Source organism: Pteropus medius, unplaced genomic scaffold (assembly GCF_902729225.1).
Source record: "Pteropus medius unplaced genomic scaffold, Ma_sr-lr_union100, whole genome shotgun sequence".
Lineage (NCBI taxonomy): Eukaryota > Metazoa > Chordata > Mammalia > Chiroptera > Pteropodidae > Pteropus > Pteropus medius.
In genome coordinates this window covers 16307893-16330942 of record NW_024349797.1, presented here as the reverse complement: position 1 = coordinate 16330942, position 23050 = coordinate 16307893, and the positions used below count along the sequence as shown (strand labels likewise).

At 35.5% G+C, this 23050-nt stretch overlaps 1 protein-coding gene across 1 annotated transcript in view; it reads right to left on the bottom strand.

The window, feature by feature from the left end:
* Positions 1-6538, bottom strand: part of UNC79 (unc-79 subunit of NALCN channel complex) — a 214070-nt gene extending 207532 nt beyond the window's left edge. The window contains exon 1 of the mRNA XM_039884084.1: positions 6416-6538. Within this exon, the coding sequence (XP_039740018.1) occupies positions 6416-6437 (22 nt within the window). The 5' untranslated portion in view covers positions 6438-6538. The remainder of the gene's footprint in view (positions 1-6415) is intronic.
* Between the last annotated feature and the right edge of the window lie 16512 nt (positions 6539-23050).

Below are 23050 nucleotides of genomic sequence, written 5' to 3'. Positions count from 1 at the left end.
AGCATAGAAAAAGAAGGAAAACTTCCAGACTCATCTTATGTAATTTGCAGATCCTGACTAGAATTACTCCCCACCCCACCTCTGAGGGGAAAAAAAAAAACCTGTGGATCAATGTAACATGTGAATATCTATGTAAAAATTATTAAATAAAATAAGACAAAATCCAATCTAGCATATTAATAAAGTTAAGAAAAGAAACTATATGGTCTCCATAGATATAGAAAATAAACTTGACAAAGTTCAACATCGTTCAGGTACCTTTTTTCAGGTGTTTTTTAAGTCAATAAAATAGGAATTGATGGCCACTTCCTTAGTACATTACCACAGCCCAAAAGAATATCTTATTAAAAAGTGAACTACTAGAACTTTTCCACCAAAACTTAAAAATAAGACAAGAATACTTATTCTCTGTGCTATATTCAACATTGTGTTGGAGATTTGCCAATACAATTAGAAGAAAAAGCAATTAGAGATATAAGAATTGGATAGAAAAGAAAGGATAAAACTACATTCTATATTCAGATTATATAATTATATATCTTGAAAACCCAAAGAATAGATGGAAAAACAATTACAAAAAGAAAATAATTTAGTAAAGTAAGGTTTTAAAATTAGCACAAAAACATCAATAGCTTTCACGTATAATAGTAAAAAGATGAAAGACAGACCCCCATTATGCAGAGCTACCCATATCTTTTCAGAATATAAGAAATAAATCCATGTGAACTCCCAAAAATAATACTGCAAAATGAAAATCTCAACCTAAAGCCTATTTCTTGGTTGAGTAATCAATACATAAAATTTGAACAGATATATTATCAAAGGATCCACATCAAACTACAGCATGAAAAGGCCCTGACTTCATATGTATTGTCATTTTATCTTAAGAAAAACATTTGGCTGTGTGCTAAGATTGTCTACCAATGAGGAATTATAATTATTATGCTGATTTAACTGATGAGAAAGAACCAAAAACACAATGAATGTTTAGGAAAAGTATAACCTGTTATATAAATACTATAAAATTTGATTTAGTAAATATGTTTTAAACACTTTTGACAAGTATATTTTTATTTACCTTTAAGTCCATTCGAAAAGCATGCATTCTGTACATTGCACATTGTGCAGAATGCAGAACTTCACACCAATGAAAATGTGTAATCTTCAAATTAATGAAATCCAAAAACTTGATTATGCAATTCTTCTTTATAAAAGACATTTAATTCACCTCAATCATTTTTACTTATTCAAGAAATAGTTTTTGTGCAAACACTGTGCACTAGACAATGATATTTGCACACTGGAGGCACAGAGATGACAATAATATAGTCTACACACAAAGTAAATGTGGGCACCTAACAAGAAAACTAATCATTGCAATACAGTATGACCACACAAGTAGGGCATACAGGGGAAAACTAGCAATCAGTCAGGGCTTCCAAGATAAATATTAAACAATAAAAAGGCAAAGAAGAGGGCCACAGAGGGAAAGAAAGCATTTCAGGCAAAAAGAACATGATACATTGGAGGAACTTAAATAAAAAACAGTCCAATTAAACTAGATCAAGGTGTTAGGGCAGAGATTTGGTTGGATGTGCTACAATCAACAAGGTTTGGTGATTTGTTGAATAATAATAATAATAAGTAGAAATTTAAGAAGACTCTCAATTTTTGACTTGGGTTAATGAGTAGATGGAGGTGCCATTTATTAAAACCAGTAATATAAAAAGAAGTACAACTTTGAGACAGAAAATAGTGAGTTTGGGTTTGAGATGGCTACAGGATACCTAGATAGCGATAAAGGATTATAGTTCAAGAGACATGTTTAGACTAGAAAATTATATTTGGGTGTCATCCAAGTAGAGATGATAACTGATATCATGAGAGTGAATGGGATCAAGAGTCTGTGAGATTTAAAGAGAGAGAACTAATGACAGAATCCTGTTTATGAAAGGCAAGAAGAAAGTAGCCCTATAAAAAAGTCTGAATAGGAACAGCCAGAAAAGAAAAAAAAAAAAAGGAGTCTAAATAAGGAATGCAGCAACTAGTGTCAAATGAGGCAGAGAAATCATATAAGAGCTAAAAACCATGTGCTCTTTTTGCTACCATAAATATGGTTAATAATCATATTCTAATTTCTGTGTATATGAATAAAACTAGAACTTTATCTATAAGAAGTTAGCAATGTTGTGCAAAGATTTCTAAACAACTGCAGATTGCAGTGCTATTCAAAAGAGAAGTACTTTTCTATTTTAGTAATATCATTATATAATGTGCATAAAATATTTTTAAAACTTTCTATTGATTTCTTGAAGCATGCCTTTAAATACAGATGGGAGAGGGTCAAGTTCAACTTCAAATCATATTGCTAATTAGCTATACTCTTAAAAGTATTTGTTTTCGATGTAATAAAAAAAGATTTTTAGCTACAGAGATAAAAATGTTGTGGAAGATAAATACATTAAAAATAGCAGAGATTCACATTTCTATAGTTAGCTGTTTTGAGCTTATACTCAAATTATCAGCAGGTTAACTTCCAAATTTGTAAAACATTTTGATGGATATTTATATAACTGATTTATGTTTTCCAGTTGCTACTCTGTCACCATAATACAAAAGGCGATGGATAGGCAGTTCATGCCTTAGAAATGTTCTGTTTAGGTGACAAGCCAGTGCCTTGACAGATAAACCAAGTCAAGGAATTGTCATGCAGAGATCCCCTCCCACTCAAAATAGGTTAGGCTGATTGCTGTAGAGGAGACCTGGAGACAAAGAAAGGAGAATAAAAAATAGTCCAATAGCCCATGTTCCATTTAAATAATATCATGATTCCTTTTTTCCTGCTACACTCTGGGGGGCTGGATCCAAATTTAAAATTTATAATATAGCAGCAAGTACAAGATTTTATACTTGATGATGATGATAATAATAATAGCCAACATTTATTAACTCCTCATAAGTGCCAGGATTCTATGCTAAGTACTTTTCATGGATCATCTCATTTAATCTTCACAACTATAACTATCCCCATTTTATAAATTAATGCAGTAGAGGTTTAGAGAGGTTGAGCTAACTTGTCCAAGGTCACACAGATCATAAGAAGCAGAGTCAGGATTCATATCCAAGCAGCAGTCTGATTCTAGAACACCAACTCTTCTACTGTTATTAAAAACAAGCTTCTTTTGAAAGAACACCCCTTACTAAAGTACTCCAGAATGGTCAATTTTAATTCTTAAAAGACAAATAGATAAAGCTGGGGGGTGGAGATGCAGGAGAGTTGAACTTCTTTTTAGAATCCCAAATTAAAAAACCATAAATTTTTATTTCTATCATTCCAGATTCTATATCAGCATAAATATTTTCACTACAGTGAACTTTGTAATAAAAAGAAGCACTTGGAGGAAAAAAAATTTTAACTCTTGTGCAGTCGCCTGAGAGATTGCTAGGAAGCTTTTACCTTCTGTTACGATGTTCTGCACATAGCATAGGAAAAAGAACGAATGTATAAAAACAGGCTCCAAACTATATCTTAGCTGAAACTAGCCTTTCTTTCTTCAATATTACTAATTTCATATAAGAAAACACCACTACATAAAAATAAAATCATTTTTCACATATCTGTGAAAATACATTACATTTCAAAGGTAAGTCATGTAATCTATTTGAGTTGAAATGTAATTACTTCCTCTTGCTGGTTCAACCAAACTATATCCACTTCCGGTACCAGTGAAACTTTTACCTACATCATAAAGCCTCAGGAAAAAGAGTAATAAAAATAATATTTTGACATTATATTAAACCTAATTCTACCCTTTTGGTCCTTAGGCAAGTGGTACTGTGCACACTCCTGAATGCAGAGGAGAAACGAACTCTCAGTTCTCTCCAGTTCTGAAGGTCTTCACATCCAGTAGAAGACAAAAAATCTCGTGGCCTTCCCTTCTCTTTCTCTTTCCCCTTATCCATACTCCTACCAAGTCCAAGAACAAAATACTATGGATCTGCGACTTCTCTTTGTTAAAAAGTATTCACCCTTCATGAACATACTATGCAGCCTTTTATGTGTTTGCTCTATTTTCAGGTATATAACGTACACTGACGTGTCAACCCATTCATGTTCATACATGTAAGAGAAAAAGAGATTCTTAACTTCCCTTCACTCTAAATAAAGATACCTAAAAATACCCAAAGCATCCTTTTCCTTTTCCAGCTACTCTCATTTACCTCCTTTGCCCTCCAAAACCCTTAGGACTAAACAAAGATATCTGTTACTACCATTCCTTACATAGATGAAAACTCTGAGGCACAAAACTATTAAATGCCCAGGGTCTCACAGTTAATCAGAAGGACATGCAAAACTCAAAGCCACACATTCTAGCTTCAAGTTATGGTGTTCTTTCCAGCATCTACAGATGAAAAAAATCTTTTACAAACAATTCTAAAATAGTTACTTAACTACACAGTACTTGCACTACACAACCAAGTCCACATGTAGATTTTATTTATCTCGTCATTAACTATCCAGGAAAGAGACAAGACAAAGCATCCAATGACTCTCAAAATTTAACAAGGAAGGGAAAACACAGGAAAAGGACAGTAATATTCACTGGCTTTAACCTGAGATTTCTTATGTAATGTGTAACTATAAAATCAAACGACAGGTGGTGGTTTTCTTAACTGTACTATAATAAAACCTTCAAGGGTGCACTATCCTCAAGTGGGAAGAGCACACTGATTCCAAGTATGTTGCCATTACTCAAAGCATGATGTATTTAATTTTTTTAAAGCTTCTGTAGAAGCAAATTTTACCTTTGAGGTTTAGATTTAACTTCTGGAGACAGGCAAAAAAAAAAAATTGCAAAAGAACTTCCTAACTATTTAGAAGACATGAACTACTAAATGGGAAATAATTGTCAATATATAACCATAACTTATTGAGTACTTTCTATGTACTAGGATCACGTAGTCAATCTTTTGTGTGTATACTTTTATTCATAATCACAACAACCCTATCAGCATCATTACCCAGCTGAAGAAATAAAGTTCAGAGAAGTCAATTACCTCATCTAAGGTCAAACAATAAATGGCAGAACTAGGATTCAAACTCAGGTGTTCCAGATTGCAAAAAAAAACATTGTAAAGAGGTACAAACACTGGATGGTGGGTAGGCACAGACAATCTCTAATGGACCATCAATCTGGGAATTCTATTAGTCTTCGGTTCATTTAACCTACCTGGTGAATAAGTAACAGACTGCATTTTATCATATACAAGCTACTGCCCCCAAATAATGAGACTACTGTTTGGGGTATCTCAGAGAATGGCTTTAATAGCCATTCCAAAGAAGAATTACAAAGACTTTTAAGTACTGACAGCATTATCAACATAATTGTATACTACTTTGAAAGAAATAAGAATCAGTTAGAGGAATAAGTTCTGGTACATTTGTTAAAAATTCAAACTTATTGCTTAATAAAAACATCTTTTATTCACAATCAGAAGGTTAAGTTCCTGAATCCCTCAAGTGCACTCAAGAAAAGGTTTCACATTAACCAACCTACCAAGTACATACTGATGGCCTAATGCGCACTGCAATAAAAGACTACAGGGAGCATATTAGAAACTTCCTCTGCCCACAAGGAGTTAGCAGGCTGTTTCCAACCAAACACACAGTCGACCGTTACTGGGACACCTAAAATCCTCATGCTATTTGTTACAGTTGGTGTGAGCTGCCCTACAAAGGCAATCTCTTTGGAGAAATAATTAGATCATTCTCCCAGAGCCCCTTTCACTTTCTTGCAAGCACCAACTCCTGCTTCATCCTACAGTTGCGCTTACTTTTAGCATTAGTGTTGGTATCTTCCCCACACTGGACTCTGAATTCTGCCTGGCTCCCGCCCCGCCCCCCTCCTCTCCCTTCTTGCCTCTCTAACCCGAAGTGGAAACTGCAGACAAACTCCCCTATGGCTCCAGCACCGAGAACTGGGCATGCTCAGAAGGCCAGGCAGGCTTTCGTTGCACTGACAGCTCCCCGCCCCTGATTTGCCGCTGCCCCCCTTCCCCCACTCCGACAAGAGATACTGAAATGTTTATCTGAAAGATACGAGGCCTCTTTTTTTCTCTGAGAATGACCCCATTTTAATTTCATTTCGCAGGGTCTTTCAGTCTTGCGAAACCCCACCACAAGCCCGAGGAAGACCGCATTATTTTTCAGCACCGGGGACAGCGCCGCGTTGCCATTAACGTCCACCACTTTTCTTTCCACTCCCCCCCCCACCAAAACCCCCACCTGCCCCAACCTCAGCCCCCACCGCACTGGCAGCACGATGCCATGGGTCTCCCGGCAGCCGCGAACGCCGCAACTGCAATAGCTCCCAGCCGGAGGCCGGGCCGGAACGCCGGGCCGGCTGCTACTTACACTGCTCCGCTTTGGTGGACATGGTGCTGTCCAGATGGAAAGGCTTTGCCCCAAAATCTGTGTCGTGTGAGCTCCCTCGCGCCGCCAGCGATGTTGCGAGGAAAAGAGCGCATACCCCCCACCCCCCACCCCCTCGCTTTCCCCCTCCCTTAGGCCCGTGTCGCTACCATTCGGACAAAACGCACATCAAATTGCAGAATTCGGTCCCGGAAGGTTAGGAAATCGCCCCCGGAGAAATGGGTGGGATTTAATAGGCGGCCAAAGGCTTCCTGTCCGTCCCCTCCTGGAGCTGCCCGCGTTGATGTGGGCGGGGAGACCGAAAGGAGAGAGCAAGCCGCGGCTCCTGGTGAAATGGGAAAATGGGCTCGACCGGGGGAGGAGTATTTCCATTCATAAGGCGCGCAGAGGGGACGGGTGTTTCCCAGAGAAAAGCCTCTTAAAGTGCCGGAGTCCCCGATCATTTGGATCTCCCATTGGCGTTCTCCCGGCCTGTAAATCCTGCTCCGCGAGCAGCCCCCGGTGCCTCAACGGGGTGACCGGAGAGGGACACAGGTGCGTCCCACGCTTCGTCTCAACCTCGGGGAGGAAGAAGGGGGAGGCGGATCCGGGGCGGGCTGGAGAGAGCCGGGGCTGGAGGGCGGCGAGAACGCTCCAGAGGACCGCGAGGAAGGAAATGCAGAAGTAGCCCTCAGCATGGCTTCCCGGCGTGCTGCGCTCTGTGTCCTCTGCCTCCCCTCTCTGATGGGCCCTCCTGCTGATGCTTCGGATGGGAGGTCCCACTGCCAGGGGACTGTGAGACTTCAGAAGTTGAGGCTAAAGAAGATTTCCACGGATGGCGAAGCTAGAAGGGCTACAAAAAAGGAAAATGCAAAGTTGGACAAGGGAGGAACGCAGGTGTACTCCCTTGCAACCACCTAGGGTGGAGACAAGAACGTTAGGAAGCCCCTCTGTTGGGGAACCAAACAAAGCCAACAGAAAAGGAAGGCGATGGAAAAGGGCATCCTGCATATTAAAAGAAAGACACAAAGAATCATCCGCAGAGTGGACATTCTGAGCCTACACTTGGAGTCAGAAAGAACCAGATTCAAGACTCAGTTCTACCATATACTCGTTTTAGGACGAATCTTTTAATCTACCTAAGCCTCACGTTCTCCATCTGTAAATGGTAATAATAAAACCTGCCCTGTCCCCTAAAGAGTTTTGGGGCAGATCAAACGCTATAATATGAATGTGAAAGTCCTTTATAAGTTAAAATACTGTACAATTGCCAACCGTTATGACCAGTTTTCATTCAAATGATTTAAAGTTCGTGAAAGCCGAGGTACAATGATCAAAGCAGGTTGATTTAGCAAAAAGGAGCAGAACTGTAAGAGCTGACCATTTTAATGCTGCTAACTGTGGTGACGAAATCAATGTTTATCCATCTCAACAAAAAAGAATAATCCTTATTTTGGGGAAAAGAATGTTAAATTGTATACAATATGTACAATATATTCTAAATAAATATTTGACAAGAACAAATGAACAAATATCAAGAAAGATGTTTCTGAGTAGCCAAAAAAGTCTGCAGACAGCAAGGAAACTGCCCATTATGATACATACAGTGGCTAAGCTTCATGGTTTCCGCAATGTTCATAAAATGTTAGTAATTTGGCTCTTTAGGATGTATACGCTACTGGACTATGTCACCTTGCTGTTTGACAGGTTGCTCTGGCTAATCAGACTGATCATACTATACCATTGTTCATTCCCCAAAACACATCTCAAAGGGAAGTTTCATTCTTCAAAGATAAATGGTGATATAAAGAACGATGCTGAAGAGTTAATTTAGGGCAAAAAATAAGTTGGAACCATTCTGAAAGAAAGAAAATTTAAATTTGTAAGATGACAAACGTTTTGTAATTAAAAGAAAATTCAAGGATTTATTCAGAAATTTCTGGGAGCCTTGAAGCTTTGATAAAGAAAACAATTGAATTTTTTTAAATAGTGTCTTGGAAAATCTAGAAAAAAGTAACAAAGTATGTGTTAGAAAACTACTCTCCCTTGGCCTGCTTACCAATCCTGCCGTTTGTCATCGATTAAACTTCCTAGGACACCATCGAGAGAGTATAACATTAAGGGGTACAAACTTAGGAGTTAGATCACCTGGGTCTGAATTCCACCTCTGCCTCTGTGTGACCTTGATCAAGTTAGTCTCTATGATTCAGTTTCCTCACCTGCAAAATGCTCATAATATCATAGATACCTCAACGGTTGTTGTCAGAATTAAATGAGTATACATAAAGAATTTAGAACAATCTCTGGTACATTCAAATGACATGAGCATCTAGAATAATCCTTGGCACATCTGAGTGTTCGCTGTTGTTAATATTACTGATCAAGGCACTCAAATGCACCCATTCCATTAAGGTTGGTTCTGACTGTTTCACAGCTTGAAATCATCCATATAATGATACCCTAATTATCAACTTAGGCTCTTAACAACTTCAATCATCTAACATATCCTTTGGGCTACTTCACTAACCTGGACCATATCAATTACCCATTCTCTCCATTGCAACAGATGGCCTGACTTACTGCTTCAAAGAAACAAATATGAACTCCTTCACATTTCCTTCTCTCTGTCTCCACCTGTGTCAACCTTTCTCTTTCTTTTCTTCTACTATTGTAGAAGTAGTGCCTATCCTCACCGCTGGGTAAAATGTCCTTTTCTTCTTAATAGATGTCTCTAATTATAAATGCTCCCATTAATTGTCTTCTCTCTTTCTAGCGTTTTAAATCTCCATCTTTTAAATGCATTGTTCCATTCTTCTCACTAACGTGAATAAATTTTCTATCCTGGAAAAGCTGTACCTGTCATCGTACTGAATAAGCGACTTCCATTTCCTCAGCATCCCACCTATTACCAACTCCTCGCTGAAAAAGGTTCTTTCAATAGTCACTAATAATTTCCTAATAGACATTTACAATTATCTCTTGGTGACTAATTCCAGCATTTCATGCAATATCTCCCTATTCATTTTTGAAACTTCCTCTTCCCTTAAAGTCTATGCTTATAATGTTCTCAAAATTCTTCTTCAAACTTGTTGGTGCTTCTTTTCTTTAAAAAAGTATTTTCAACATAGAAATATAAAAATATCATAAATACTAATTTTGCCAATACTCGGTGCCCTCAGATATTTTGTCAAATTTGCAGTAGATACTTTACTTTTAAGAAATAAAATATTTTAGATTCACTTGAAGCCCCCCCCCTCAAAAATTGTCTAAGTTGTGGCTAATCAAATCCTCATATTTTTTAGACTATTTATTTATTCATACAGCAAATACTTATTGAGTACCTATTATATGCCAAACACTGTTCTAGGCACTGGGCATACTAGTGGAAAAAAAAAAAAAGCACAAATCTCTGCCTTCAAGAAGTTAATATTCTAGTGGGGAAGGCAAACAAAAAAAATTAAGAAAAATGTAGAATACATTAAGTATTGATAATTACATAAAAGAAAAAACACTAAACCAAGGAAAAGAGATAAGAAATGTTGAAAGAGGTTACAATTTTGGATAGGGTAATTATTTTGTATCCAAAACAATATGTACTCCACATCATATTTTGGGATTTTTTGGTTTTTTAAAAAATTAATTAATTAATTAATTAAACTGAAGAAATGATTTCAATTTTTTTTCTCCCATTTACCTTCCCCCTTCTTCCTCCCCGCTACCCTCTGATAACCTCTAGTCTATAGTCCATGAGTCTCTGTTTGTCCTGTTCATTTGTTGCTTTTAGGTTTATATCCCACATATAAGTGATATCGTGTGATTTTCTACTTTTTCTGTCTGGCTTATTTCGCTTAGTATGATTATTTCAAGGTCAACTCATGTTGTCACAAATGGTAGTATTTAATCTCTTCTTATGGCTGAGTGATATTCCATTGTGTTTATGTGCCACAGCTTCTTTAGCCAATCATCTATCGTAGGACACTTCAGTTGCTTCTATGTCCTGGCCACTGTGAATAATGCTGCTATGAACATCGGTGTGCAAATATCTTTTCGGATATGAGTTTTCAATGTGTGGGGCAAATACCCAGTAGAGGGATTGCTGGATCATATGGTAGATCAATTCTTAGTTTTTTAAGGAACCTCCATACTGTTTTCCATAGTGGCTGTACCAATTTGCAGTCCCACCAGTAGTATAGGAGGGTTCCTATTTCTCTGCGTCCTATCCAACATTTGTTATTACTTGTCGTGTTGATTACAGCTATTCTAACAGTCAACATCACATTTTGACTTAATAATGTTGATACAAGCACTAATTTATTCATTTTAACTACTGTATAGTATTTCATTTTATAAATATTCCACAATTTATTTAACTACTGTCTTGTTGGTGAACATTTTATTTGCAACTTTTTCCTACCACCAAAATATTGCAATAATCATTTTTATACATGCATACACATACGAAAAGTTCTCTAGGATATTCTCAACTTCGACTTCCTTCGAATTCCTTACAAAATAATTGTATCAACTTACACTCCCTCCAGGTTCCACTTTCAGTATGGCCAAATAAATGACAGCTGGACTGATCCTTCCAAAGATAACAACTACAAACTCAGGATAAAAAATTTTTTAAGAATAAAAATTTTAAAACCCTGAAGGAATTGGAGATTTAACAAAAGCAGGTAGATTCTAGAAAAATGTTAACACTTGGAAGAAGAGAATGTCACAAGAATATGAGTTTCCATTCTTTACAGCTTTTGGTCTTGAGGGATAGCTTTAGTTGAGGCCAAACAGGGTGGCTAAAACTCTTAAAAGTATACTCACAGCTTTTGTGGTCCAAATTACCAAAGTACACAGTTTAGAGTGACCATATCTACTGGAAAGGGAAGGGGAACCACTAGAAAGAAAGAGCCAAAGAGGAAGAAATGTAAATTATGTGTCTCTCTACAAATCTCTAGCTGATCCCCGAACCATCCATGTGCAGGGCTGTGTGTAAAGAATGATCCAGCTAGGAATAAAAGAACTAAACTCAGATTTAAGCTGCTACTTAAGTTAGTTTATAGCTTCAGTTAAATTAGTTATCTGCCAAAACAAAAAAAAAAAAAAAATCAACACCTTTCAGAGGAAAATAACAAAATTCAGAGTCTTCACAGCATAACGTTCATAATGTCCAGAATACAATTCAAACTTACTTAACACATAGAGAAATGTGACCTATTCTCGAAAAAAAAGACAACAGAAAAAACTCGAGATGATCCAGAAGTTGGAATTAGCAAACAAAAATTTTAAAGCCTAATTCTGCTCAGTGAAATAAAATATTTTCATAACGAGTGAAAAGATATGAATGCCAGCAGAGCAATAGAAAGTGTTTTCAAAAAGAGCCAACTGGAAATTAAAAAACATAAAAATGCAGTATTTTAAATTAAAAATTCACTGAATGAGCTTAATGGCAGAAAACAGATGAAACAGTCAGTAAACTTGAATATAAATCCATGGAAATTATCCAATCTGAAGAACAAAAGGGGAAAAATTGGAACAAAATGAAAAGAGCCTTGGAACCTGTCAGTCAATAGTAAAAGGTCTAACATACATGTGATATTAGTCACAGAAGGAAAATAAATAGACAGGAAAAATATCTATAGAAATAACGGCTGAAAAAAAATCCAAATTTGATGAAATAAAATTTACAGATTCAAGAGGCCCTAAAAAATCTTTAAGCAAGAGAAAAACAAGGAAAATCAAATCCAGGCATATAAGATTTAAACTGCCAAAAACCAAGGACAAACAGGACATCATGGAAGCAACCAGGGAAAAATGACAAATTACATATAAGGAAATATCAATTCTATTTGCTACTGACAAATAGAAATAATGGAGATGAGAAAACAATCAAGATCTTTAAAGTACTGAAAGGAAACACAAAACTGTCAGTACTGTATTTTAATATTGAGCAAAAATATCCTTCAGAATGAAGACAGAATAGAAACATTTCAGATAGAAGAAATTTCTTCACTCATGCTGTCTTGTTTTCTCTTCATTTATAGCTTCGTTATTAAACAGAAGTTTTAAAATATAAATGCAGCCAAATTTTTCAATGTTTTCCTTTATAATTTATGCTTTTTCTACTTTAAGAAATTTTTTCCTATCCCCAAGGTTATAAAGATATTCATATACTTCATTCTAAAAGTTTTAAATTTTTATATTTTACATTTAAGTGTTTATTACAAATTAAATTTTTCTGTGTAGAGGGTAAGGTTTGGTCTACTTTTTCCCACATAGTTAAATGTCATACTAAGTCATTTATTAAATTCTTTACTAACAATTTCTAATCCCATGCCAAATTTGTCATAAATCAACTTTTTATATATGCATAAGGCTGTTTGCCAATTTTCTCATTTTCTCCCATCTTACTTTAAAAAAGTTTCTGTAATCCCCCAATTCCTTATGCTCATTTCAAAGATATAGATTGTTTCTAGTCTTTTACTGATTACTTTTATAGATTTTAAAATAAAATGCTTAAATTTTTCTAACAAACTCAAACTATTCTCTATTTCTATCCGCCTTGCATTTGAACAGGATTCTCCATTTTGTTATTGTTGTCTAGAGTTTCAGTTTGCCTTTACTCATCTGATCAGTAGTTAAGTAAATTTACCAACATATTTTTTTCAGTTTCTGTGCTCCCAATTATTTCTTGTATGCCATATCTTCCATCTGATTTCACTTTTCTTTCTTAGTGAAGCACATTCATTATTATTTAAGAAAAGGCATGTACTCTCATATGCTGAAATGTTTCTCTTTGCCCCACACTGTAATGTAGTATTTAGCTGGGTAGAAGATTCTAGTTCAAAATCATATTCCCCCTCAACATTTGAAGGTATATTTGCATTGTTTCCTAAAATCCTTTAATGATGATAAGTTTGCTGTCACTCTGTAATTGCCTTTTGTTAAATAACCCATTTTTCCCTCTTTGGTGGCATTGAAAACATTATTTTGATCATCAATGTGCTGCGGATCCATTATGATGTGTCTACATATAATAGATTTATTTTATCCTGTTTGGTATTGAGAGTACACTTTCTATCTGAGAAATCATGACACTTTATAGAAATCTGTCTGCCATTTTTCTCTTAAATATTTCTTTTCTACAATCTCTTCCTTTTCCTTGTTCTGGAACTTCTATTTGATGTTTCATAACTCTCATTCTACACATATCTCTTAACTTTATTCATAGTCTTTACATTTTTTACCTCTCATGGTGCATTCTGAGTGAATTCCTCAGAATTGTCTTTGTGTTCAATCTGGTGTGTGTCCCAACTACTGAATTTTTTATTTCAATGATGTATTTCATTTTCATATACCTAAATTATATTATTCTTTTTCACCTGTTCTCATTTTTTATGTACGCTTGATTTTTGTTGATAATAATTTTTCCTCTTTATAAATTTTATTCCCTCATTCAATCCTAAAGATACTGTTTTAAGGTCTTTGACAGCTTATTCCATGAAAAATAATTTTATTTATCTTGAATTCACATTATCATAATTTTTTTTCTTGGTCATGTTTCTTGCCATTAGATTTATTTGTGGATTCTTTGGGTATGTCTTGTATAAGAGGCTTTTGTTCTTATTTTTGTTTTTCTCTCTCTTCTTTTCCTCTGGTTTAACCCTCCTTATCCAGCAATTTGTGGTTTGTTTATTTGTTTATTTGTTCTTACCTAACTCCCCGGACAGCCAGTCCTGGACCAGATCTTATACTATCTGATAAGATTGTTAAACAGAGATATCACAAATCTGGTCACAAGTCACTGGGCAGTTTGATTCACTCCAAGTCTCAGGACTATATAGATATCTTCCTTAATCTCCAGGCTTACAGTGTGCTCTAAGCTATATATATCCCAAGAAAGAGCCAACAATTTTCTTCAGACTCTTTTCGTGAGGTGGAGTGAGGCTGGGGAAAGCAGGAGACTTCAAGCAGTAAGTGTTCTAGTTTCTGCCTTACGTGGAACATTTTAACCTCCATTAACATACAGGAGCTAAATCCAAAATACCTTTGCCCGTGTTCAGCCTGGAGTCTAGCATGCTGTGACATCAAACCAATTAATAAATCTGCAGTTCTGTTCAGTTTCTGATGAAATTGATATTATCTTGTTTTGTGCTCAGCCGTGTTTTATCTCTCATGACTATAAGTTTAGGGCCAATGCATGAACATATCAACATCCTGAAGAAGTAGTATCTGACCACTTCTCCATTGATCCCTTCTTTATCTTCTGAATTCTACTCCTCAAACTGTGAGTTGTTTCTCAAGGCTTCGACCTCGGAATTCTTTTCTCTAAATCTCTCTCTTTCAGTTATATTATCTATTCCCATGCTTCAACTACAACTTACATGTTAAAGATTCTCAAATCTTTAATTTTTTTTTGTCTAGCCAGTCTGCCAAGATTCAAGCTTGTATTTTTAACTGTATGATAGATGTTTACATCTGGATGTCCTATTACTACCTTAAACTTAATATTCAGAAAGTACGCATTATTTTCCTACCTCCATCAACATCTCTTCCTGATTTTTTTTCTCATAATGAAGCCATTACTCTCACTGCTGCACAAACCTGAAATCTAATGTCTTATTTTCCACTATGCCTCATCCATATGATCTAATCATCTTTTGCTATGGACTGAATTGTGTCCCTGCAAAAGTCATATGTTGAAGCCCTAACTCCCAGTGTTTGGGGAGGTAGGGCTTTAGGGAAGTAATTAGGATTAGATGAGGCAGTTAGGGTGGGGCTCTCATGATGGAATTAATGTCCTTATAAGAATAGGAAGAGAGATTAGAGCTTCATGAAGAAAGAGCCCTTACCAGAGAACCAAATTGTACAGCACCTTGATTTTGGACTTCTCATCCTCCAGAACTGTGAGAAACAAATTTCTGTTATTTAAGCTATCCAGTCCATGGTATTCTATGGTATTAGTAGACTAATACGAGCTTTAAGTCCTATCATTTCTCTTTCAGAATTGTCCTTGAATTCCATTCTTTTTTCCATATTTTTGCCATAACACTAATTCATTTCTTCGTGACCTCACATCTGAATCACTGAAACGCCTTCCTTAGTAGAATCCCCAATATTAATCTCACTTTAATCTATTCTTCATGCTGCTCCTAGATTAATCATCCTAAAGTAGTATGTACCATAGATTCGAGTACCCTCTCCTAAAGTCAAATTTATCCTTATGACTTCTTCATCATTAAGCCTTTATTCATGCCATTCCCTTTCTCTGGAATTCCTTTCCCTACATTCCTACCTACTAAAAGCCTACTTTCCTCTGCTCAATTGCTACTTCAGCCATGAATCTTCAGCATTCACTCAAGAGAAACTTCTCCTTCATGTTAACTCCCAGAATCATCTGCCTATACCATTCATATGGCACTTATCTGCTAACTTATATCACATATTTATCTATTTATTGTCAGCTACTTGGGGCCAGGGTCATACCCACAGCAAGCCTAAAACAAAGTCCTACCCACAAGAACAGTAAGAAGAATATAACCTTTGAGATAAACTGCCATTCACATCCTGTCTCTATCACTGCTTGACCTTGTGCATAGCAAATTTCTCTAAGTTTAAACTTGTCAAATGCTGTACCTGATACTCCTACAGCTTCTTCTCAGAAAAAAATGACCCCAAACAGCTTCTGCTGAAAGAGTATAAGGTCTCCTCAAAAAGATTCTCCACTATGGAAATGGAAACAAAAAAAGTAAAAGAATCAGCCTGTTAGTCATGGAAAGAGAAAAACTCAGATATATAAATACACAAGCAGGAATACCTGAGTAAGATCAATGATAGACCACCACATGAAGACCCAACAGACTCTGCTTCTAAGGTCCATAACACTTGTAAGAACTATGAATGACCTTCTCATTCCAGGCTCTATCTCAGCCTGTCATGGTTCCCATTCTTCCTGAAGCCTAGTAATTCAGCTTTTCCCAGATAACTACTGATAGTTGCTTAACTAAGAGTTCTGCTTCCTAAACACACACACACACACACACGCACATGCTCCTTTATTTTCACACGTTCTAATATGTGTGAAAATATTATATTATACTATCATTAATATATTAATATAATATGACATAATATACTACCATATTTTATATTAAAAACTGGAGCCACAACTCCTATTAGGAAGTCAACTGTATTACTCTGGTAAATGCCCTGACAAGTGCTTGAGAAAAGAAGGTCCTATAGATTTGGCTGTGGAGAAAACTAACTATTCTGCCAAGGATAAAAGGAATTTTCTTGTTATTCCCGATAGAGGGAAAAGAGAATAAAAAGGTACAGACAGAAAAATTATAGACATCTGTCCAATGCTTTATCTGATTCTTTTCTGTCTTCCCTTGAATCTTCAATAAAGTTAGATGAATGACAGATGTCTTGGTGCTAGTGGATATTTGTGGAAAGAAGAGTATGGGCTTTGTCCCCAGGACAATATGAGGTGGAATCAAGATAATATCAAAGATGCAGGAGTAAAGACGAGAGAAATGTGATCAAATATGCCAAAGGAATTAGCAGATATCAAAGAAAGGCTGTATAATTGGGATATGGCCAATATAACCATTCTCTAAAGCAAAGAGAGACCCCAAGTAACATCTGGGTTGCCCTCATAAGAAACCCTCCACTACTTGTGGTGAATTTTGGTCCCATGAAAACAAAAGGGCTCAGCCAAAACACCAGATTTCCTGTATCTATAAAATAGGATTCATAATGACTACCTCAAAAGGTAAGATATGAGGATTAAATAAAATATACGTGTAAAGTGCTTAGCATGGTGTTGGCACATATTAAGGTACTAATAAAATTAGGCACTTCTCCTCAAAAATAATGAGATGAATAGAAGTAAAATAGAAAAAAAAAAGACCGTGCACAGCTATCATTAATTCATGTTGTTTATCTTGAATAGTGTCCAGCATCATTTCTCATATTTCTTTTTAATCCTCTAGTAGCCTGTTATCGTTCCATTCTGGGCAATTTCTTATTTCAAATACTATTTCACTAGGAAATATTATGTAACCCAAAATAAGTTCCCATGTTTACCCCAATACACATCTTTCCATTTCATATTCATTTCTACCTTCATGTTTGTGGGTATATGCAGCCATTCTTGCCTACCAAACCCTATCTATAAAGAGCGATTTTCCCTCCTTCATGAAGACTTTCCTGACTACTGCAGCTATTATTGATTTCCATCTCCTCTAAAACGCTTCCGTATTTATAGACTACAAAATTCAGGAAATCCTACTCTACCTTGGAATTGTTCAATGCTTTAGTATGGTTTTGCCTTGACAATCAATTATAAGTGATTAACCAGGAGCAACTCCTATAAACCATAAGACCTGAACCACACTGCCCTGGGAATGTGTAATAGACATCAGGTTCATAGAGCTCTCTGATCCAGTCTGCAATTCATTGTCTCAGTCTTGAACTAATCACGTGGGCCTGCATATGTGATTAAACTCTACTAAATACTCTACATATTCTTCTATTTCTGCCCACATCTCCAAATTTATGTAGAATATTTACATGCCCTTCCAAATTTATGTGCAATACTATAATCTAGGATCCAACTTTGGGTCTTCCCATAATGCTGCTTCTCTATCCTGGATGCTTTACCTCAAATTGCCTTGGCTTACGGTCCTCCTGGTGACACTCGATCTTGTGCCCAGGGTAACATCCTACCTAACTGACTTGATCTTGTAGACAGAACCAAATCACAAGATTCTTGTGGAGCACACCTTTAAAAAAAATTACTTCTTGTGCTCCTATATTTCCATATTACGTAAAAGAGAGCAGCTAAGCTCTTAATATTTACTGAGAAGATGTCAGTGAAAAGGGGTAGCAAGAACTTCTGAAAATTCTTCTCCATAAAAGCAAAGAGAAGACTGGCAAAAATTGACAAAATCAACTTTTTCTGAACTCCAGAAATTAACTAAATGCTTGCAACAATCCAGGTAGCATTTTATTAAAAAAAAAAAAAAAAAAAACTGAATTTCAATTAAAACAGAGAGTTTTGTGGAATTTTAACTTTCTTACTCCCATCCCCCATTCTCCTGCTCCAAGGCAATCTCGAAAACTAATAATGCACCTGCAGTAAAATCTAGCAGCTGGCAGCCACTAAATGGAGCAGAACCAGGCTGGGGCTTCTTCAAAGTTCCAATTCCAAAGGGATGCCATCATTTGATCTGTCTGATGGTTGCCTGAGAAATCCCACTCACAAGGTTAACCTGACTTGGAGCTTACCCAAGTGTAAATTTGAATATGTGGGATATAAACGTAAAAGCAACAAACGAACAGAATAAACAAACAGAGACTCATGGACATGGATAATAGATTAGTCGTTACCAGAGGGTAGGGGATAGAGGGGAGGTAGATGGAGTAAAAGTTGTCTAATATGTGGTCACAGAAAGAAATCTAACTATGGGAGGTGAACACACAATGTAAATATATATATGCCTTACTGTTAAAATGTACAGCCGAAACTTACTAGATTTCATTAACCAATGTCACCATAAAAAAAAAGTTAATTAAAATTAAAATATATATATATATTTCTTCTCTAAAATTAGCTAAGTGTATTGTTTTAGTATCCAAATTCAAAGCTTCTATTCACTCCAATTTATATTAAATGTAAACAAAACAAAAATTAATTAATTAATTAATTAATTAATTAATTAATTTGAAAGGGCTTTTTCAGAGTCATTTGTCAAAAACAATCGCAGGCAATTGCTTAACTTCACAGCTGCCTGAGGGGGCGGATAACAGTAGAGGCAAACAACAGACTAACCAAAAAGCTTAAAAGGAAAAGATGGACAATGAGCTGCTGCAAGGGCTTTGAAAAGCCCCAGACTTTAGGGACCACACACAACTAAGAATATGAACTTTACATAATTAATTCAGATAACTCATTAAACAAACTACAACAAAAAAAAATAACAATAAACCCTAAGGAGAAAAATTTGATTTCCAGAGTTATTATATTATTTTAAATGTCCAGTTTTCAACAAAAAAAATAGGAGATGGACTAAGAAACAAGTAAGTATGACCCAACACACAGGACAAAAAGCAACCAATAGATTTTAGCCCTGAGAAAGCCCAGACATTGGCATTCTTACTAGACAAAGACTTAAATAAGCTATTTTAAACATATTTAAAAAAAAGATAAAGGAAACCACATGAGGACTAAAGGAAAGTATAAGAACAATGTCTCACTAACTAGAAAATAGCAATAAAAAGATAGAAAAAAAAATTAAAGAACCAAAGAGAAATTCTGGAGTAATAACTGAAATGAAAAAATTCATTACATAATATCAACAGAAGATTTAAGCAGAAATAAAAAAAAACATTGATGAGCTTGAAGATAGGTCAATTGTGAATGTCCAATGTGAGGAAGAAAAAAAATTTTAATAAACAGAGCCTCAGAGACATGTGGGACATCATCAAAAGGAGAGGTGAGAGGTACAGAAATATTTGAAGAAATGATGGCTGAAAACTTCCCAAATAGGATGTAAAATATTAATCTACACATCCTAAAAGAAGCTTAACAAACTTCTAGTGGGATAAATTCAAAAATATCCACACCTAGACACATCACAATCAAAGTGCCAAAAGCCAAAGCAATAAAGAGAATTTTGAAAGTAGCGAGAGAGAAGTAACTCATCATTTATCTGTGAGCTTCAATAAGATTAACAGCTGACTTCTCATCAGAAACCAGAAAGAATGGAATGATATATTCAAAAAGCTGAAAGAAAAAAAAAACTATTAACCAATAATTCAATATTCAGAAAAGCTACCATCAAAAGTAAAGGCAAAATTAAGACATTCATAGATAAACAAAAACCTAGAGAATGCCTCACTAGCAGATCATTCCTAAAAGAAATATTAAAGAGAATCTTTGAGAATGAAAGTACTCAAATCCACAAAAAGAAATAAAAAGCGCTGAAAAGGTAATTACATAGATAAAAATGAAAGGCAGTAATAATGTATTTTTTGTTTGTAACTTTTTCTCCTACATGATTTGAAATACAACTACATAAAGCAATAATTATAAACTAGTGTTGATGTGAGGATAAAATGAATTAACATAAATCTCTTAGAAAAGTATCTGGTACCTAGTAAGTATTTAGTAATGTCAAGTATTATTCTTATGCATTATTCCAATGTATGTGAAACTTCAGCAGAGATAACCACTTAGTAAGGCAAAAATCAAACCTGAAGATGGATGTCGTGACAGATTTCACAGCCAAAATAGCATTCATTTCCTCTTTAGAGCATAGTAGGACTATTGGCAGAAACTGGGAGTTTGAAAAAAGTTAGTCACGGGTTCTAGGAATTCTGTTTAGAAGACATTTATCTAGAAGTAATGGTGGAACTTCAAGCATCCTAAAGGAATCTCACAAAATTGGACAGCAGTTTGACTAGAAGGTGAAGCCTGGAAATTATCATCATAAAAGTGATGGTTGAAGTAAAGGAACAATAGCTCCTCCTCAATAAAATAGAATGCATGGAGAATAGCAGAAGGCTAAGGATTGAGAAATTGAAGAAAACTAAAGAACGGGGGGAAAGCCAGCCAAAGTATAAGTACTTTCTAGAAGGCAAATAGCCAATCATAGAACCAGAAGAAAAAGAATTCTTGATTTTCTAATAATGATTTGGCTTTTTAAAAATGGTTCAATTTAATTGTTTCTATAAAAAGAATATTCTAAGGAAAATGCTAAAATAAAAGATTTTATCCAGTCTGCCTAGGAGAGTTTATACATACATACTTCACGTGACTGTGCTCCTAATTTCACCTAGAAAAACAGCAAACATACTTAAGTAATGCTTTAATGTCTTTATCTCTAAATTACTCTCGACAGCTAAAAATTTTGGAAATAAGCCTATGCCATTTGGCTGACTTTGATAAAGAAGAGAATCCTATTTCTTATGTTAATTACGAAGAACTATAACCCTTATTCTCAATAAAATATTGATGGAAGTCATCAAATGTAAAGACCAGTTTCTGAAGAGCCCTATTTAATGACTGGGTCCTAGGTTAATTAAGAAACATTTACTGAATCCTATTATGTGCAATAGATTCTGCTCATTCTCTGGAACATCAGTCTCTCTCTGCTACCCCATATGTAGATACCTAACCACAAGTTAGTATGCTACTTATTATCCTCCTTCAAAGAATGCTCAAATTTCAAGAATACCAACCGTTCTACTTCTTTATCCTTGATGAAACTGATTCTAATAAATCAAATTCGCCAAAGGTCCAGAGCTCCCTTCTAACATTTTGTCTTCTTTAAGAAGATACTTATAAAATACATAAACTACAATTACTTCCTCCCATGTTCTTTAAAGCCATTTATATTGTAGGGGGAAAAATGCACATATGGGAAAGCATATAAAACATAAATGTGCAGCTTAATGAATTATTACATAAACAAATACCCACGTAATCACCACCCAGGTCATTTCTAACACTATAAACTCTAATTTGCCTTTCCAAATTAGAGCTCTCTCCCTCACACCCAAAGGTAACAATTACCTGACTTCTGAGGTAATTATCTTCATTCTTCTCCTTATACAAGGATTTTTAAAGAACAGAAAACTACCAAAAATGTAGTCACTAAATATGTCTGAACATAGTCAAAACCAATTTTTAAAAAAATCACCATAATTTTTATATTACTAATTTTCAAAATTATCCACATGATATATATCAATCCTGAGGTCTAATTTATCCCAAAATCTTTGTAGCCTATCACCAAACGTGAAACGATGGCCATGATGCAGTGCTTCATTTGTTCAAGGTTGTATCAGATGGTACAAAGTTCAAAGTTTATCCCAAGAGGTTTGGGTGGTCACTCATCTAGTCAATGCTTCAAACAGAACACCCAATCTTGATCCATGGAAGGTACTTATTAAAGAACTGCTGGAACATGTAATGGAAATGCGGCAGAAAATGAAGTCGTTAGAGACTTCCTGTGGCAATGATGGAAAAAAATTACTTCTTTAGCTTGTTTGAATATGGGGTTTCTGTCACTATATTCTCCACATAAAACAATGGACTGAAGACTCATTACGTGTATAGACATATGAAGTAAAATTTACAATTTGGTGCATACAACATATCCATATGTATAACATGCTGCGTAATAAATTTTGAAAACCTTTAATTTTTTTTATTCACCTTGTAACCTTCCCATTACCTTCGTAGTGTATGAATTATTTTGGTCTTGCCTCTAGCTCTCAATACTGTTCCTGAAATTCTTTTATGTTGTTGCATGTAACTGTAGTTTGTTAATTTTCATTACTGCGTGTTCTAGTGTGCAAATACCAAAAACTCCATTCTTTATTTGGTGATAGATCCTTAAGTTATTTCCATTTGAAACTATTATAAGTAAGGCTCACATCTTCCAGTGCTTATGTAGATAGATACATTTCAGTTAAGTACACTAGAGTGAAATTGCTGCCTTGTCTTCAATTTTACTGCATCGTACTAAACTGGTTTCCAAATGGTTGTACCAATTTACACTTCCACCTTATTCCACATCCGTCTATCTTATAAACTTTGTTTTGCTACTCATATTCATATCTATAACTCAC